We start from the raw sequence: 20530 nt of genomic DNA on the forward strand, positions 1-20530 counted from the left end.
CCGACGAGTCCGGATTAAAGACTTTTGACTGTATAGTCCAAAACGCCTTGACAGATGTGAAGCAAATTATGTCTGAAAGTTACTACAATGTTGGACAAAGGTTTAAAAAAGCCTCTTTTTTTATTTAAAAAGAACTAGAACATAAAGGGCATGTTCTGATGCTAACAAAATCAATTACTCCTCATGGTGATATAATTAAACAAGAACAGTCAAATTCAAACTAAAAATGTGGATTAGCGGTCATTTATTGTGTATAGAAAGAGATAATCATGATGCATATAGACTTAGTGGTCAAAGCCTATACAATTTTAATTTAAGTTGGCTCAATAACTCTATCATATGAGGAAAAAGAAATGGAAATTATAGCAAAGGCTGAAATCATAAACAACAGCGTAATTTACATAATAATAACTGTAAATATCTTTGAAGAATAATTTTCTTTATTGATTCAGTTTCTTTCTTCAACATGATTCCTTCCCATTTTAGAATTTTCGGATTTAAATAAGGATTTCTGTTATTCTAAAAAAAAATGCATTTAGAATGTATAGAAAAAGCTGCTAATTTTATTTCTTTAGTAATATGAACATTCAGAAGAAATATGAAATATATATAGTAAGGGTCAGTTACAGAGCTGGTATGGCAGAATTTTTAGAATTTAGTGACACACCAAGCAACAAAATCTAGAAATGGCAAAATGTTTAGAATTTAGAGCAGGCATTGGAAGCAAGATTTTGAAAGGCACTAGGCAGCAGAATTTAGGATCCACGGAGATTGCATCAGGTAGGAAAATCCCTAGCTCTAGCACTATGATGTATTAAAACATATTAGATGAATCTTTTAAATTGTAAGTTTTCAGTTTTTTTTATTCATTTTATTCCACGCCAGCCCATGTGATAAGATTAGAAGCATTTTTTGACATTTTCTATGCTTGTGCCTAATGAAAAGTACAGAAAATAAAGGGAAGATAAACATGTTAAGATAAACATTTTAGTATCAAAGGTAAAACATTCAAATATTATGTTTTCATTGTTCTTCCAGACGTTCTCCATAAAGTAAGAAATTTATTGCAAACTCTCTGTAAAATACCATGGAGACATTTTTCATTTTGTCACATATTTCTCGAATCTTCTAGAATCGTAGGTCTACAAATCCTCCTAAACTTTCCAGGCTGTAATGTCTGAAGTCCCAAAGAAAAATTATCCCTACCAATTCTGTAACAGCAAAAAGCCAGAAATATTTTGAAAAAAAAAAAGGGGGGAGTGTGAAATTAATTTTATAGAGAAAACCGATGCATAATTCTGAGAAAATTACATGGGAAAAACTCTACGAAAAAATTAGGAAGAAGACATTTTTAATTAATTACACGGCTAATTTTGCTTTTGCTGTTTGGTAAACTGTACTTTAAAGCATTATACATTGTTTATTTTTTAGATTTAAAATATTGCATAATAAGATGCTAAAATAGAACTTTATAATATGACAGAGAGAAATAAAAATGTTTAATTTAAATGTAATTTTTTAAATATAATTTCAATACATTATTATTATTTTAATGAAATTTATCAATGTTACAATGTCTTAAAAAAATCGTCAAAAAATTCCCAGATCTCAGAATTAAAATCTTTCTATAGAAATTGATCTTAAAATCGCCAAAATGTTGATAAGTTGCCAAATTTAGAACTGTTTAATAAAATAATTCACATCCCCAAAAGCAAAAAGTTGTCTAAGAGCTCTTCATTAGGAAAAATGAATTTCGAAATACTTATGTTTCATTTCTTGCTTAGAAACTCGAGTATACCACTGTTTATATTAGAAACAACAACAAATTATAACCCATTCAAAAGGTAACCATATATGTCAGTAAATCACCAAAAATATTCCTTTAAAATGCTAATTCACACTCAAAATGGCAGTCGTAAAAACAAACAGAAATTTCAGATGATTAAAATTAAGGACCTTCTGCCGATTTTGGCCAAAATTAAGGACTTTTAAGGACCAAAAAGTGATTCCAAAAAAGCTAAGGACTTTTAAGGACTCTTAAGGATCGTACGAACCCTGGAATAAACAATATTTGAGAAGTGTGTTTGTACATCTGAAAGATGGCATCTACTCAAACTTCACCACTACAAACATGCAAATCACGTTTGCTTTAAAAACTTCCATGTATTTTACCTGCTGAGTTGGGCATTGTGAACGAAGTTTGTGCCAAGAAAAATTTTGAGGCAAAGAAAGAGATTAACAGTTTAGCGAGTCTGACCGAGGCCAGCTATGATAATATAATATGGCTATGAGAAAATAGATTTTCTTTTTGCGATATTGCAGAAAGACTTGGCAGGGATGTATCCACTCAATGTGTGTTGGCAGCACTGATCAGGAGAAATTACTGTCTCAAAACAGTCAGGTCTAGCCACACACACAGCACTACTCAAAGGGGAGACTGATGCATTTATCCGTGGCACATCGATTACATCCGCAGCAGACATTCAAAATTTTTGCTAAAACACCAGAGTAACATAGCTAACTGCAGATTTCTTGACGGACAACTCCAAGCCAGATATCCTGTAGCAGCCATTCTACTCAGGTGAGTGTTTGGAACAAATCTACCAGCAGTGCCAACACACTGGACCTAGAGCAGGTGTTATGGTTAGGGGAACAATTTCTTGTGACAGCAAGAGCACTTTCATCATTATCCTACACATTTTGACAACAAATTTATACTTCAGATTGATGATTGCACTAGCTGTGTTGCATTCTTCAGCAATATTCCAGTGGGCATTTTCCAATAGGATAATGCTCGTCCTTATACCGCTGCTATCACCCAATGAGCTTTACAGCATCATTGACATCTTCCATTCACCTGCAAGATCATTTGAGCTTTATGCCAACAAGTATGTATGGGATATGAGAGGATGACGAATCCAGCAGCATCCACAACTAGCCCAGAAAGTTGCCATTTGGCTTAGACAACAGGAAAGTACATAGCACAAAAAAGGCACCAGTACAACACATGCACATTTGCCTTCAACATTGTGGTGAGTACAGAGATTATTAATGTATAAGTATTTCATAGATGAATTGGCTCTTCTTGCCCATACTTTAACCTGTGACCTTGAAACATAATCAAACAAATATGCTACTTAGAAAAGTACTTTGGTTACATTCTATTCCTCTTGGTGTTGGAATTTCCCAGCAGAGAATACCCCAAAATAAATAAATAAATAAATAAAAATTTTCTCTTGGGCTAAACTTGAAAATAAGATTTATATACTTTCATCAATCTGTCTCTCTTTACGTATGAAATTATAAGGATGTTGGTGATGTGCAGATATGTAACAAGTAGTTGCAGTAATAGCCAATTTTAATATTTCCTTATTCTCGTGGACAGAAAGTTCAGATGCATCACTTATAAATTTCACAACTGACAAAACATCATTACTCACACCAATATATTTTAATTCATCCAAAATATCAGAGCACTGTTTCCAAAGATGTCAAACAAATACAGAAAGAGAAATACCATCATTTTTCTCCTCCTCTAAAGTAACCATAAAGAAGCTATAAGCAGACATCCATATTAATTCAACATAACTCATTTTGAGCCAATTGCAAAGTCGAGATTCTAAGCTTGCTTTTAAAACCACACTTCTTCACTCCTCCCCTCACTTGACTCTTTTCTTGCAAATGGCATGCTTATATGAAAGGAACAATAAGCCTGGAAAAAGCAGCAATTAACAATTTTTAACGAAAGGATAACAATGGTTTCCTAAGTGGAAAATAGTTCTGGGAAGTGTTGAAACTCTTTAAAAAAGACAGTTGCCTTGTACACTGCAATCATCCTACATGTGATAATGACAAATGGAGTGAGCTTACCAAGAAATATAATTATACAGTCAATTCCAGATTTACCAGGTAATATCCATGGTTTCAAACTGAGGACAGTTAAAAAAACACACAAATGAGAATTAGCTCAAACTATAATTAATAACTATTAATAAGAATTTACCTGCATTCAAACAGTTTAATATGTTTGCTGCTATCCATGAGAATACTCATAGTTGGCAAACTACAAGAATATACAAAGTTTATCAACTTAGCTAAATAACCAAGTATGAAAATGCATGCAATGTTTAGGCGCTTGGCATACAGGAAAAGGCAAAATAATACATTCTGGTAAATTGAAATGGATTAAAACACATCTATTCATAGAATATTTTGAAGCTCACAACAAATAACAAGATTTTTTTTAATATGTTGAAAGTTGTCTATGCTGAACTACGAGTAAACTTGTTTACTGCTGAAATTGATCTATTATACCTATATTTAAATAATAAAAATAATTTAAAAGCATAAAAGTGCAGACAGGATCTTGGTGCGCATGAAGAAATGCACCGTATCAGCTTTGGCAGTGAACATATTAATCATGCATTTAAGTTCACTTGGTTACATTAATTACTTCATTATTTCAAACAAATAGTTCAATCTGTAATTAGTGGTTGAACAAACACCATTAGAAATTAATAAACTAAATCATAAATGACAAAAAAAAAATTTTACTACTTTAACAATACACACAGTTCAAATTCATATGCAAAAAAGTGAGAACTTTTAAAATATATAATGTTTAAATATTCTGAATTATATGCTATTAATTACTGTGTTGTGAATTTAAAAAAAAAATTCCAAATATTATGGCACCAATTTCCATCATAACTGCTATCTTACATATTTTCCTACACTTTATTTTCTAGAGTTTCATTGGTACTTTCTTCTTAATGCAACCATCTTCGTCTAACACCAAAACCAGTAGATTAGCCGCCAGATTTGGCAAACTTATAACAGGAATGAACCATAATACATGTACGTTAACAATGACAAAGCTGTGTGCAATGCCAAATCTGTACTATTTTCTGATTTTTAGTGAAAACAGATTGCTGAATACACGGGAAGAACAACAGTAATGTTTCCTATTGCTTAATGTATAATATCAATCCTCGTTTTACAACTCAAATTTATAATTCAAATTGCAGACTGGCTAAATACAATAGCATAAGAAACAGTATTTGACTATGCAATGTAAAAATTCAAAATGTAAATAGTACTTACTTTAAATCCATCTGGTGTGATAACTCTGCGATGAACATCTTTAATATGACGTGCAGCATCAGGATCCTCTACATAAAACTCAGCTGCATTTCCATTGAATTGAAACTTTAATAAATAAATAATAAAAAAAAAAAAAATACTTCAACTACGTAAAAACTATACAGATTAAAAAAATCAACTCATGAAATTCAGAACTCTACCTTAACAAAGATCAGAAAATTCAGCACAATTTTTCAAATTACCTCAATAGTAAAAAAGGTCAATGAAGTAGACTTGGATTTAGTGTGACCTTTTTCTAATTACAACTAAACAGTATTGTAAATTTATGTAACTTGTGTTTTTGCATTACTTTTAATCTGGCTGTAATAAATTCTAAATAAATAGCTAATTTTATGTGTAATAAATTTTAAATTAATAACTACTGGCATTTCATTAAAACGCACAAGTAGAACTCTAAACATTATTCAATCTCAGCAAATTTTTATGATTTTTTGTTGAATTGGAAACTATTTGGATGGTTTATAATGAGTATGGTAATTTAAATATGGCCATCATGAATAAGGATAGAATAATCACAAAGCTATAAAACAGAGAAGGGCACCAGTTCAATTACTTCTATAGTGAAGTTCTGTAATTTAAGCCTTAACTCGACTGTGTTTTCAATTTAATTACTTTCAAACTCTGGTATTGCATATATTTGCAACAGCATATGCTCCTATATTTTTTAAATAAATCTACTAAATATTTTCCTCTTACAAGTAGGATGAGCAATATTCAGATACAGGTCATGCAACAATTGCTTTTGATTTTAACTGTTTTTAGTGATTAATAACTGTTTCTAACTGGAGTAATAATAAAGGATCATTTCCCCCTTCCTAGTCTGTTTATTCTGGAGAACTACTGTCTGTTTATTCTGGAGATCTACTGTCAAATACACAATATTTCTGATTTGTATATTTATATTAGTTACATACTTCAAATGCCATTACTTTGCTATAAAAATATCACTAATTTACAGCTTAGCATAACTTTTCTTCTTAAGACTTCATATATTTTATTACAAGCGTTTACTTTTTTAAATTGAAATAAAGATGATTAAATATACTGTATTTTTCCACGCACATTTCCACCCCCATTCTTTTTTCTAATTTTATCATTTGAAAATCGAGGCAAAAATTATGTGAATAATCTAATTCCTGAAGGACTATTACATTAAAAACAATGATGAAAAGTAGTCATGGATAAACTGCAAGCAACTATCACAATTTTATTTCTTTAAAAGAAACCTGTATTCTACTAAGATTATGCAGTAATATTAATATTTCAATATCCAATAAGTTATCTTTATTTCTATTTTTTTGTAACTTGAATCTCACCTGCTCTCATTGTTATCTCTGCTACTCCTTAGGGCTCAAAACATCCATAAAGGATTAGAAACGATGAATGTGCAATTGATTCAGCGAAATCGAGATAATGTCATTTATTATTTGGTTTGCTGTGGCTAGTCAGTTCCTGTTTTAGGCTGTCATAGTGTCAGCACAACCTTCGCAGGTAGTTTGTGAGGGCTTGTCATTGTTAATAAGACAAAAACAATCATTACATGGACAAATACATTTTACAATTTAGGGAACTCATTCTCTAAATGAACTGAGGAAAAGGGAAATTACAAAACATTTTGTAAATTTTCAGAACCTGGAACTAAACACACAAAGGGGAAAATATGCAAGGAAATATGCCATACTTTCCATCCCAACCTACACCATTCAAAACTCAAGAGAATTTTGTCAACGACAAAAAGATTTTTTAAACAATAAAAATATATACTAAGAAAATACACTTTTTAACAATGAATTAACCTTAAATAGTAGCTAATTAATATCTGAAAGTTCAGTTACTAATTCTTGAATGCAAATAGTACAAAAATACTTACATGTAAGAAACATTTTAATTATTTGTATGTTTTCAGTTTTCAAACAAATTCTAAGAACAATGGCAGATTTTACTTTCATTAAGAAAAAAACTCCTTGGTGGTAGCCTGCTTTTGCTAATAAAAGTTTTTGTCATGTAGCATTATAAATATTAGAACTAAATTTAGTCTGTTTTAGTAACAACACTGAAAATTTTAATGCACTCTGCGCTACTATGAAAAATTGTCTAGAGGACCAAAATTATTCTAAGCAGCTCTGTAATTTGAAATTCTATCAGTTCCAATTAAAAACTCCACTGGGTGACAATTCTTGCTGCTTTTATAACTTCATTCAAGTCTATATAAATATGCATTTTATAACCTTAAATAAGCCTTTTATCTTAACTCTAGAAGCATTTACCTCTTTCTTAAAAAAGTGTAAGAAGCGGGTTCTACTTGACGAGGATTCTAGATAAACATTTCTCTAAAGATAACCAGTGTGAACATACATGTTTCAAAATTTTTCTTATTTTAGTATAACACACCTATTGGAATTGTTTCAATTTTTACTTCCTTTTAGAACTCTTTTCAAGATAATAAATATCAACAATGTGTTCATCCATAGTTACTAGCAAAGAAGCTGCTCCTTTTTCAGCTGGTACATTTAAAAGGCGACAGGTGCAGCTCATGATTTGCATATTTGAATTTTCCTTCATCTAGATGCTTGAAACATCTGTCTTCAAGAGCTTATCCTTATTGGTATTTAGTCGAAGCTAAGTGCTAAGCAAATATCCAGAGGAACTGCATTTTATTTAGTTTTTACTAAATAGCTGTGCTACGTTAAAGGCTGTTGAATCTCCATCTAAAATGAATTTTTTTTAAAAAAAAACTACACTCAGTTTCTGAAGACTCTGCATTAAAGAAAGAAACAACTATTGGATATAGTTTTGCCTCAGTATTATTGCTTCCATCAGTAGATAGGCAGAACAAAGCTGTTTTAATGCAATCAGTAAATGAAGATTTATTTTGCATACCCATTTCTTTAATAATTTTTAACCTAGCACTTCAGCATTTCTTGGTGATTTTGTTACTGGGAAAAATTTTGTAAATAAAGCTCCAGCATGATCCGATGCATTCAGTTAAAGTTTGTGCTCCAGTTAAAAAAAAAAAAAAGAAAGAAAGAAAGAAAGAAAAGGCATTTTGCATTAATAACATTTTAGTCCTTTGCTCCCATAGTAAAATTTATTTTTTCATATTTTCTCCAATACAACTCACTTTTCCTTGTCTATACCCATGTTTAAGAACAATGGCCTTTCCACCATGTGAAGAACTACAAAGACGAATGGAAACCACTGCAAATGTAACACATTTTTTTGACAAAATAATAGAAGAAAAGTAATCTGTGTATGGTTTTTGAAAAGTATATAAGTATTTTATCTTTTCACAGATTTAACTAACAAAAGATCGCAATTTCTTAAAACTCTTTCTCGAAAGCACATGAAGCTCACAACGATGAGCGGTAAGACAAACCAAGTAACAACCTTGATCTTGCTTTGTTCTTATTGGTTAACATATGCTAGATGACCCACAGCAGTACTTGATGCTCACTGGAGAATTGGAACACTACATTTTTGGATACATAAAGGGTTTGTCTGGGAAATAGGACTGATTTTTTCCCAACCAAAACATCGTCAAGGAGGGGCATGTTACTGTGCTAGTTGGGCTGTGGGGGATCTTAGCAGAGTTGCCACTCAAACAGGAGAATAAAATTCCCTGACTTTTCCAGGTGTGTTTCAAGAAAATTCCAGTCTATCCGCGTAATGTACGTTGGAAGTGCTAAGAGGTAAATTAATTATGATATTACTTGTACTGTATAGCAAATTCACTTAATTATTCAATAAATCCCAGAGGACATTTATTCTTAATTATTCTTGGTATACTTTGTTTGATAATTTTGTTTACTTTTCCACTTAAGAAACTTAATAAAATTTAAGATATATACATAGGATAACAAATGTATGTTTTATTGAATTATTACTCATGATCATCACCAGTTCAACATGAGGCTAATCCGGTCCTTATAAATCACAACACAATGCTAAATAGTTAGGTTAGATTTTAGGTAAATTTAAAAGGCACCTTAACACTTGAAAACACAAATATAATTATAATAGTTGTTGTTTTCTCCACTGAAGATTGAGATTGGAATCTTCCCAATCTGGAATAAAATAAGGCTTTTTTTTGCAAACATTCTACAGCTAAACGAAAGAAAGAAATCTATTTTAATAAACTGAGGTATTTTATATTTATTTCGCAGTATACATAAGGAAAAAATATGTGCATTAAATTTCGTGATGGTAGGTCATCATACTGCTAGAATTTCAGGATTATGCCAGAGAAAATTTCCTGAAATTTGGAAATATTATTTACTAATAATAAATAAATTTAGAGGGAAGAAGCAACATTAAATTATATGAATAACATAAAAATAAAGATAATTACTTAAAAATTGAATTAGAATAATCAACGATGTTTTAGCGAATATAGTTATATTACATGGTTAGCCTAGATGACTGATTACTATTTTTTTATTTTACTGCAAAATGGCAAGGTATTTATTAAAAAGAAAAAAAAAAGGTTTAAAAATATTTTGCGGTAAAATTCTAGTATACGGTAAGGTTTTGGCACGATTTTGAAAATTGTCGCCAAGACCAAAATGACCCGTTTACTGCGCATCATCATGTTGCCAAATCCCATTGTACCATACATGGAGATTATTCTAACCAAAGAACGTCTATGTAAAGAAGAAAAGGTTCCATACAAGTAAAATGCTATTACGCCGCTAGAATGCGAGGGAAAATTTTCCAAGGGATTTGGCGACGGAACCTGGCGGCCAGAATTTCCCTCTCCGCGATGTGTACCGAAATTGAGAAACATGTGTTAAGAAGAAATGTTCTTTGACAAAAAGAAAGCTACGAAAATCAGTTTTTAAATTACTGCGAAAAATCCAAGAAGAAACGTTTTATCAAAGGACGTTTCTTCTTGGATTTTTCGCAATAATTTTAAAAACGGACTTTCGTAGTTTTTTTTTTCCCCCTGAAAATAACTAATCCATGAATTAATTTGCTTGCGCCAAAAAATATTTTCTTTTCCTTTAGAGTTTAACCACTTGCGCTAAGACTAAACGTCACGGTTGCGGTGCCGCGCACTACAATATAACAAGCGGTAAAGTGTCTCATTTACGCCGCTCCGCATCTGCGAGTGCAATCCACAGCTGTAACTCGAGAAATAAACACTCTTGTTGTTAGGCGACGTGTGCACCACGTTATTTTCATTTTTGCGATAAATGCTTATTGATGTGGCCGCTCGCGGTTTGAGACAAAAGCATATTGATGTGCGTGGCACGTCTTTTTAGCGCAAGTGGTTGAAGAAATTTTAAACGATATTCATTTTATGAACTCTTGATAACCTGACCTTTGAACTTCGACACCGGTTTCGAGCTTTGGCGACAGATATATCACGCATGCACAGGCTGTTTCCCTCTATGATGGAACGGAGCCACGTCTGTTGCGGAGAGGTTTTCCTTCTTTACAATACATATTCTTTGATTCTAACCTCCATGGTACCGTATACTAGGATTAAACCCATTTTGTTTTATACGAGAACAGGTACTTTCTTTAGTTCATGCACTGCACATGCGATTCTCAAGAATACTGGAAACCAAAAGTTGAGGGAAACTTGCTTTGCCTTTCTAACAGACAATCAAATTGGAGCTGCGAAAATTGGCTCTATGCCAGCTGCCCGAATGACACTCACGTGATACACAATTCGCCAAAAAAGTTACCTCTTCCGACGTCGGCGCAAAAATCGCTTTTTTTGGCGGGATCGTTGTATGAACTTCCCTGACTTTTCCAGATTTTGACAAAAATACTTAAATTCCCTGACTTTTCCCTGAATTTTTTGGTCAATTTTCGAATTCCCTGACTTTTACCGGTTCTCCCGGTTTTCCAGATGGCGTGGCAACCCTGTCTTAGCTACCAGCGCACCAAGCCTTGATAAAATGTAGATCAAGTTTACGGTAAGCTGTTTCAAGGTGCCTTTTCATCTCCACAATGAACTGTTTGTTAGAGAACGTTATGCAGTGAAGGTTTTCATCAAACTGGGTAAAACTGACCCACGACATGATCAAGACTGTTTATGCTAGTGATGCCATGGGCCAATTAAATATTTTTGAATGGCACATATTGTTTAGGGAGGCAAGAGAGCAAGTTGAAGATCAGCAACAGCAAGGATGCCCTTCAATAGCAAAAAGTGTTGAAACTTAGTGAAAATGCAAAATCTTTTGAATTCTGACCACAGACTGAGTGTGCAATTGCTGGATCATGGAGGCTCTATCATGACAATGTACCAAGCCACACCGCCTTTGTTGTCACGGACTTCATGACTAAACAAGGCATCACACAGCTTCTTCAGCCACCCCACAGCCCAGATGTTGCTCATTGAGATTTCTTCCTCTTCTCCTGACCGAAAAAGGTCACGCAAGGATGATACCATGGCTTGGTCCAGGCGATTCAAGAGGCCAGGAAAAGGGAGCTGAAGAGCATTCCAGGGAGCCTTCAAAGATTGGCAGAATCGCTGGAAATGCTGTGTTGATGTAATAAGGGCATATTTTTAAAACTATTCTGTCAATGCATCAAAACTGAGAATATTTTTTTTTTAAATTCACTTCTACTACTTTTGGGACAAACCATGTATGCTCTCACACAAAAAGCAGAAACACACCATTATGTTTCGCTGATGAAATGACTTTGGTTTTCTTTCACATGTAATCTAGGAAAAAAACCAAGCGCTTTATGGCCAAAATCCATTTTTGGGATGCAAATAAAGAAGTATTAAGCCAAACTACATAAAAATCATGACCTAGTTTAAAAATAAGAGAAAGTCAAAAGAAATATGTTGTAAATCAGGCTGGCGGGCATACGGTCGGAAATCTGGAGTATTAGTAACTCTGATATGGTACAGGTTAGTGCTATTAAATAAGAAAAACAGCAACATCCAACTGCAAGTTATTTTATTTGAATAATATTTAAATGCTAAAATCATGAAGCATTTCCCTCCAATTTCTAAGAAATTTAGTTTAGCCCTTTAGAGGCTTTTGTTTTTACTATGCATTTAATATTACATAACAAAATAACTTACATTGATTGGTATAAATGGAACTTTGCAGCGAGAAACAATTGATCGTAGGATAAAGGCTTTTCCACTTTTTTTACCATATGGAATCTGTAAGGATATAAAAGAAATTTTAATTATCAAATTCAAGATAAACATGTAATTATAGACTATAAACATATATGTAAAAAAATTCATAAAATATCAACCTTAGATGTGGGAAACATTATGTCATGATATTCCCTAATCCCCTACTGTATGACGTATGCATTGTGCATCAGCATGTGTTTCCCGCCTTTGGAAGAAGACGAGGATTAGCTGGCGAGCGGAGCAGACGTCGCTCAATCGCTCGTATACCATTTTCATTAATTGTAATCCTAATGTAATCTATATTTGTAAATAGTAATAAATGTGTGTTATCAACTATGGTCGTTGCCTTTCCTACATTTTGGGGGCTCGACCGTGCCTATTGTGCATGCATTATAATCGAACCCTAGACACCAGCAATCACTAAAGACGTTCAGAAAGCTAATGAAGACGTGCCTTTATGACGATTTAATATTCTTCAAGCTGGACGACATATGTGAATGATGTTACATGCTACTTGTCCATTCTTCTGATTTTGGACGTTAAATCGAAATTCGATTTTGGATTACATTGGATTGGCTAAGATATATATTGGATTATAAGGACTGCCCCGAAGTTAGGTAGGGCCATTTTTCCCTAATTCGTTCATAATTTATTAGTATTACGATTTTAAGCTGTGTTTATACTGTTTAATTCTCATTCATACATACCCTATTTCATATTCATATTGTCCTATTTTACTGTTTAAAGAACTATGGCCCTAAAATTAGGTGATATCCCATTGATAGCAAATTCTCTTAAATATGGCACAACATGAGTTATTAAATTATTTAATACCGTGCTCGGTCCAATGCTCGGTATTCCAATTTTGATCATTCTTCGCGAAAGAGAATGCGAAATTTTTCCGCGTTCCCGGACAGTTTCGATTTGGCAAAACATAAAGAACTTCTATTAAAAGATTTTTCTTCATCAGATTTTATATCAGTGGCGAATTTATTGTATTTGGAAGCTTCCACTAATAAAGATGTTTTATGTGAAAAAATTTTTCATGCGCTCACTAATCTGACAGATTTTCACAGTTCCCTAGATGTTAGTTTTTTATCCGATGACGATCATTCAATTTCAAACACCGACAGTGCACCGACGCCTGTAGGTCTAAGTTCTTCTGTTCCCCCTTCCCCTCCTTCCACGGCGCCAAGCCCAAATCGCGTTGTTTCTTCTGACGCGGAAGTAATAAATTTGAATTCGAGTCGCTCCAGTGTTTATATGACAGCGAACACCGAGATTCACGAGATGAGTCATGACTTATGGTTTATTTTGAGAGATCTTTCAAACACTTGCAGAAACTTTTCAGGCAATGATTCCTATTCAGTCCGCGCTTTTTTCAACGATATAGAGGATAATTTCCAATTATTCTCAAATCTTACCGACCAGCAAAAATTAGTTTTTGCGAAAAGACTTGTTGTGGGTACTGCTAAAACTTTTTTGTTTTCATAACGGAATCTCAATTCATACGACATGTTTAAAACAGTATTACTTAGTGAGTTTTCCGATAAAATTACGTCTATTGAAATTCATAAACAACTTGAAAGAAGAAAAATGCGCTCGAATGAAAGCTCTTCACAATATTTTATTGCCATGCGCGAAATTGCGAATCGTGGTGAAGGTGTTATCGACGAGGCTTCTGTCATTCAATATACCATTCAAGGAATACTAGGTACCCCATCCGATAAAATTATTCTCTACGGTGCAAAATCATATTCTGAATTCAAGGAAAAGCTACGCACTTATGAATCTGTAGTTAAGACTAGACATACAAATATCTCTCATCCATCAAATTTTCAAAATACGAATAATAGCCCCAGACGTGGTACTGGACGCAAAAATTCAGACCAACAACACGACACGAAATTTAATAATACTGGTCCATCTAAAACTAAACCACAAACTTGTTTTAACTGCAATGAGGTCGGACACCTCTCACGGTCCTGTCCTAATTGTTCTCTTGGCCCAAAGTGTCTAACTTGTGGTCGTTTTGGACATAAATCTATGGATTGCCGCCCCACTACATCGAATGAGACTTCCACTCCACCTGCCGAAGTAAATACAGTACAAATCTCTCACGGTAATATGTGTAAAACTGTCATTATACTCAATAGCACAGTTACTGGATTAATTGACACTGGAAGTGAGGTCACATTACTTAACGAAAACACATGGATCCAACTTGGTTCCCCACTACTTTCAAATAATTCTGGAGTGTTAACTGGTTTTGGATTCTCGAAAATTCCTATTATTGGCTATTTTCAAACCATTATCAACATTCATAATCAGGACTTTCCGGCTAATATTAGAGTTCCAAATCATTCTATGCAATTTTCTCTTATTGTAGGATGTGACGTAATTACAAATGCTAAATTAACTATTACACCAGACAGTATATATTTTTCAAAACCTTCCGAGCAATGCTTTGAAACTGCTCCTGAATCTTTCATTTTTGCAATAAATGACGATGTTCCAGCTTTTGATATTGGTTCAAATGTTTCCAAAGAAACTCGTGCTGCGGCAGAATGTTTGCTGAATTCGTATGTCCCAAATAAAACAAAGACGACAGATATTAAACTTAATATCACTCTATCCGATGATAAACCGATTTTTCACCCTCCTAGACGCCTTTCTTTTGTTGAACGGAAATTGTTGACAAACAAATAAATGAATGGTTGAAACTTAAAATTATTGAACCTTGTTCATCTCCATATGCCAGTCAAGTTCTCGTGGTGCGTAAAAAAGATGGTACACCCCGTGTTTGCATCGATTATAGGAAACTTAATCGACTTTTAATTAAGGATCATTTTCCTTTTCCTCTTATTGATGACATTTTGGATAAACTTCAAGACGCGCAAATTTTTAGTACTCTTGACCTACGTAACGGCTTTTTTCATGTGCCAGTAGCGGACGAAAGTAAACCATACACAGCTTTTGTAACTCACAACGGACAATTCCAGTTTCTTCGGATGCCATTTGGTCTTTCAAATTGCCCTTCAGTATTCCAGCGCTTTATAAATTATGTTTTTCTTGATTTAATTGTCAAAGGTTAAGTTTTACCCTACATGGACAATGTAGTTATTCCCGCCAAAAATGAAAATGAGGCCATTCATCGTCTCAACCAAGTACTCAAAGTTGCTAGTGAATATGGTCTAGAAGTTAATTTTCATAAATGTCAATTTCTTCACAAAAAAATCGAATTTCTTGGACATATCGTTGAAGACGGTAACCTTTTTCCTTCCCCTTCGAAAACAAAATCTGTAATTAACTACCCCGAACCTAAGAGTACGAAAGACGTCCAACGCTTTCTCGGTCTCACGGGATATTTTAGGAAATTCATCCCCTCATATTCTAGCATTGCAAAACCCCTTAGTGATCTCCTTCGTAAGGACACCCCCTTTCAATTTCATGCTGATCAGAAAGCCGCATTTCACAGATTAAAATATTTGCTTTCTCAACAACCAGTTTTAAGTATTTTTAATCAAAAGAGTCCTATTGAAATTCATACCGACGCATCCATTAATGGCTTGGGGGCAATCCTACTACAAAAATCTATGAACGATAACAGCTTTCACCCTGTCTACTACATGTCAAAGAAAACATCGGACAACGAGCATAAATACACCAGTTATGAACTCGAAGTACTTGCAATTGTTGAAGCTTTAAAAAAGTTCCGTATTTATGTCCTTGGTTCACATTTTAAAATTATCACTGACTGCAACGCTTTTGTACAAACTTTAAATAAAAAGGAACTCAATTCGAGAATAGCCCGATGGGTATTATATCTCCAAGATTTTGACTGCGAAATTGAGCACCGTATCGGCTCAAAGATGGCTCACGTGGATGCCCTTAGTCGCAGTCCATGTTGCATGACTATCCAAGACAGTGTCCTCCTCCAATTTCGCAAAGCACAAGAAACCAACACACATATTACGGCTATTAAAGCACTTCTTCAAACGACGCCTTCGTATGATAACTTTCTCGTTAAGAACAATCTCCTGTACAAAAACGTCAATGGCATTGACTTACTTGTGGTGCCCGAGGATATGCAGGCAAATGTCATTAAAACAGCTCACAAACGAGGCCACTTCGCCGTAATTCGCACTCAAGAGCTTTTAAACAACGAATATTTTATCCCAAATCTGAAAGAAAAAATTGAGCGGTGTATCCATAACTCAATAATCAAAAACATGGCAAACAAGACGGACTTCTGCACCCCATTGACAAAGACGACGCACCCTTGCACACGTACCATATCGACCACTTAGGTCCCCTTGCCACCACATCAAAGAAATACAAACATATTTTGGCAGTTATAGACTCGTTTACTAAATTCGTGTGGCTTTATCCGACAAAGTCTACAGACGCAGATGAAGTTATCAGTCGGCTGGAATCTCAAAGATCAGTCTTCGAAAATCCTTCACGGATTATCTCTGATCGAGGCCCTGCATTCAAATGCACTGCATTTGCAAACTATTGTGACACACAGAGAATAAAGCACGTTCTTATTACAGCTGGCCTCCCACAATCGAACGTTCAAGTTGAGCGTTTGAATTCCATTATTATTGCTGTCTTTTCTAAACTCTCCATAACCAACCCTGAGCAATGGTACCACCATGTTCCCGCCGTGCAACAAATTATTAATTCAACTTTTCAACGTAGCATCAATTCCACTCCCTTTGAACTTCTCTTTGGGACTAAAATGAAATCGCAAAACGACATCAATATTGCTGCTCTAATCGACGAGAAGATCAAATCTGCATTCATTCAGCAACGTGACGATCTCCGTAAGGACGCAAAACAGCAAATCTCTAACTGCTCATTATACAATCTTTCAACCACTACCCAAGTACTCCATTGTCAATAAACAATTACCATTTAGTATTCTCATCACATTTTCGTGAATTTTCTCCATGGACTGGAAATTATATACGTTTCAATTATTTTAAACTTGGGAAAGAGAAAAAAAATCTGAGTTAGGAAAATGGGGTGGTGCAATGTTTTGTCATATAACTGGCAACAAGGAGCAATGCACGAGCTAAAGTATTGCTATGATGCCACACCCATGATTGATTCTCCACAATTCAGGTCTTTTCCTCTGCACAGCATCCATCAATCATATTCTCTGGTAGACTTTCTTGTTTACTGCTTGACCGCGTGGTACGAATTAATAGTGCACTCTAAAAATGTTATCTGTCTGTTGATGTGGGAGGTTGACTAGTCCTTGAATTTTTGAAAACGGAACTTTTGCCCTTTTTAACAAGCTGAAACCAAACATAGCACTGCATTTGCCCACGGAGTCACTTGTATACTTGGTTAATACGGTGACGGAAGCGTGGATATTAGATGTTCTTTTCGTGCGCCAGCGCAGCACCAAATTATAAAATTAAAAAATAAAAATTTTTTAAATAATTGTATTTTTTTATATACAAGCATAATTTATTATTTTTTGATATACAAGCATGACCCATTGGTGAGTCATGCTGGCCAATGACACAATCAAGCATGACCCAACGGTGGGTGAGGCTGCCCCACGGAAAAGACAAGTATGGCATCAGCATGTTAAATACTTGGAATGCTTCCACTAAAGTTTCCTCCACTTTTATGCAAAACTTTCCACAGCCGCGTTGTTTCCCCAAATCCTTTTTTTAAACTAATCTGATGAGCAGCTTATGCATGACCTAACTCACTTGTACTCAGCAACTAATGCAACAACTGGAACTCAGTAGAAAGCAATATGTTACCAACAGGTCTAAGCCAAGCTGGACAGACAAAAGCCAAAGAATATTAACAATCTGGAACAGCAGCTGCAAAATGTTGAGACAAAGTACCAAAGGAAAAAGTAAGATATCTCATATATCAGCCTGATTACTGCCAAACGATTCTTTAGATAGCTTATTAATGAACTCTGTGATTAATTATACAATAATTAAAAACTGCATTTCATTTTTCAATCCTTTTTTTCCCCCATGCACATCACATACCAAATTTCATTCAGATCAGACAAATAATTTGGCAGGAAAGAAGCATAATATTTTACTAAAATAATACCAGCAATCTCTACTTCATATTCCTTACTATCAGCTTTAATATGTATTTATACCTAATGTTCTGTCTGAAAATTCATTTTTAAACATGTTCAGTTATTTTTTAGGTTATAGCTTTGATTTTATAGCTCTTACATAATGTTACATAATGTTAATTAAATGCTTCATAAAAAAAAAAACAATCTTTAGTATCCTTATGTTGAATTGAATTCCCAACAACAATTATACTTACAGTGATTTTATGCCATGAACCAACTTCATATCCAGCTGCACCATCACGATAATGTTTTGATTTACCACCTACAGAAATTTTAAAAAATTCAGATATCTTATAAAACATAGACAAAACAAAATACATTATGCAAACAATTTTTTTTTTTTTTTAAATAAAAGAGTAAAACTGTTTAAATTAAGATAGGCTGCCACTATGAATTTTGTAGCACTTGCAATAGCACATTTTGCTACTTTCTTGTCTTTAAAAAAATCTATTGCAATGATTTTAAGTAGTTCTTAATCATTTTTAACAATAAATACTAAATAATGATAATTACTTACAAAAACTGGTAAATAATTAAACAATGAACATAAAATACCTTTTAGCAAAGGATTAGAAAAAACAGCATATTATTATTCCCTTAAATATAGTGTAATGCTCAGCATATCACACAGAAAGAACTGCAACACCACAAACGTAGCTATACAATGCATTTAATGCTCACTGTAATGACCACTCATTACAATGACTGATATGAAAGTCCCCAACTAACATACATACGTTAAATTCTTACTTGCTAACATTCAGGGTCAGTCAGGGTCTGGCATTAAAACTTGGTTACTGGCTAGTTTTGAATTTTTTTATTTTGAAAAAGTTGGAAAAATTTAAATTGGGAGTGAGGTGGATGTAAAAAATGCACGATGAAATGGTGACGGTTACAAAGCAAGGAAGCAGGATGGCAGTTTAGGCACAGAACAGCTCAGTGTAGACATACTTTCCTCTATAAAGGAAACTAGATATTGGTGTCATAATATTATAAGGTTTCTATAATTTCCATCTAGACAATTATGTTAACTACTTGAAACTTGTCAGCAGAGGAGGTGCATTCACAAAGTGTTCCCCCCCTCTCACAACACCAATGAAAGGAGGACAGAAAAGCAGCAGTTTTAAATGGACCTATGGGTACATAAAACACAAATACAGCCATGGCTTACAGCAAATGGTCATCACAACATGCTTTTCATATGATATGCAAGAAATTCTATTTTATATCTATCATATTTTACATCATATCATATTTTACAGCACATCATATCTTGTACACTCATTAGGATATATTGAAGCAGGAACACGTGACAAATGTGCAATGCCCTCGCCGGGACTCCAACATGCATCGAGTTTGCTACCGTTACACCACGAAGACATGCAAAAAGGAGGGATAAAATACCTTACATACTCCACCCTTTAAAGGGTGACTGACAATATATCCTTTAAAGGGTGACTGGGGATTAGTGGACCCAATCGCCAAATCCTCGTGGTGAACAATGTACCACCTTTTAGTTAGGTGCCACTGTAGAATCATTAGGTTATTTTGAAGCAGGAAGACATGAAAACTGTGTAATGCTCTCCTCGGGACTCAAAACTGGACATCTCAAATCAACGGCGAGTGTGCTACCGTTACACCACGAAGGCACACAGAAAGGAGGGAGAAAATACCTTATAACCTTACTATAAATTAACATTTTTACTACTAAAATTTAAATCTATTGTTTAAACAAAACTTTTCTCACTTGTATATTTTCAAAATTACAAATAAGGCTACAGTATTTTGATTTCTAACCAAGTTCATACTCAAACAGTTTCCACTCAGGCTTCTGTTCTTAATAGAGACACGAGCTTTAGTTTTGATGAGTTACAGTTGTCATTTCTGTAACTGCTACAAGTAATCATAGTTATTATATTAAGGCTAATGTGGCATTAAGAGCAAGGTTATTTTTAACTAATAAAACAACTTTGATTAATAATGTATTTTCTGAGGCTACATACAGCTCAACCAAGTCAATGTTTTCATTTTCTGTGTGTGTGTTTCAGTATTTTCTATGTTTTTAATTTTATTTAATGGCTTTTACTGTCTTATATTCCAGATTAAATACATGTATTATGCAATATAATAAG

General features: G+C 34.0%; 1 protein-coding gene across 2 annotated transcripts in view; it reads right to left on the bottom strand.

Moving 5' to 3' along the window:
• The window catches only part of LOC118185983 (nuclear RNA export factor 1-like), an 82444-nt gene that overhangs the window by 46690 nt on the left and 15224 nt on the right, over window positions 1–20530 (bottom strand). For both annotated transcript variants that reach the window (XM_035355962.2, XM_035355963.2), the window contains exons 5-7: window positions 18593–18660; window positions 12209–12292; window positions 5104–5208 (exon numbers count right to left, since the gene is read on the bottom strand). In XM_035355962.2, coding sequence (XP_035211853.1) covers window positions 5104–5208; window positions 12209–12292; window positions 18593–18660 — 257 coding nt within the window. The remainder of the gene's footprint in view (window positions 1–5103; window positions 5209–12208; window positions 12293–18592; window positions 18661–20530) is intronic.

The sequence above is a fragment of the Stegodyphus dumicola genome, chromosome 9 (genome assembly GCF_044657685.1).
Source record: "Stegodyphus dumicola isolate Sdum_Otavi_A_Nest chromosome 9, ASM4465768v1".
NCBI lineage: Eukaryota > Metazoa > Arthropoda > Arachnida > Araneae > Eresidae > Stegodyphus > Stegodyphus dumicola.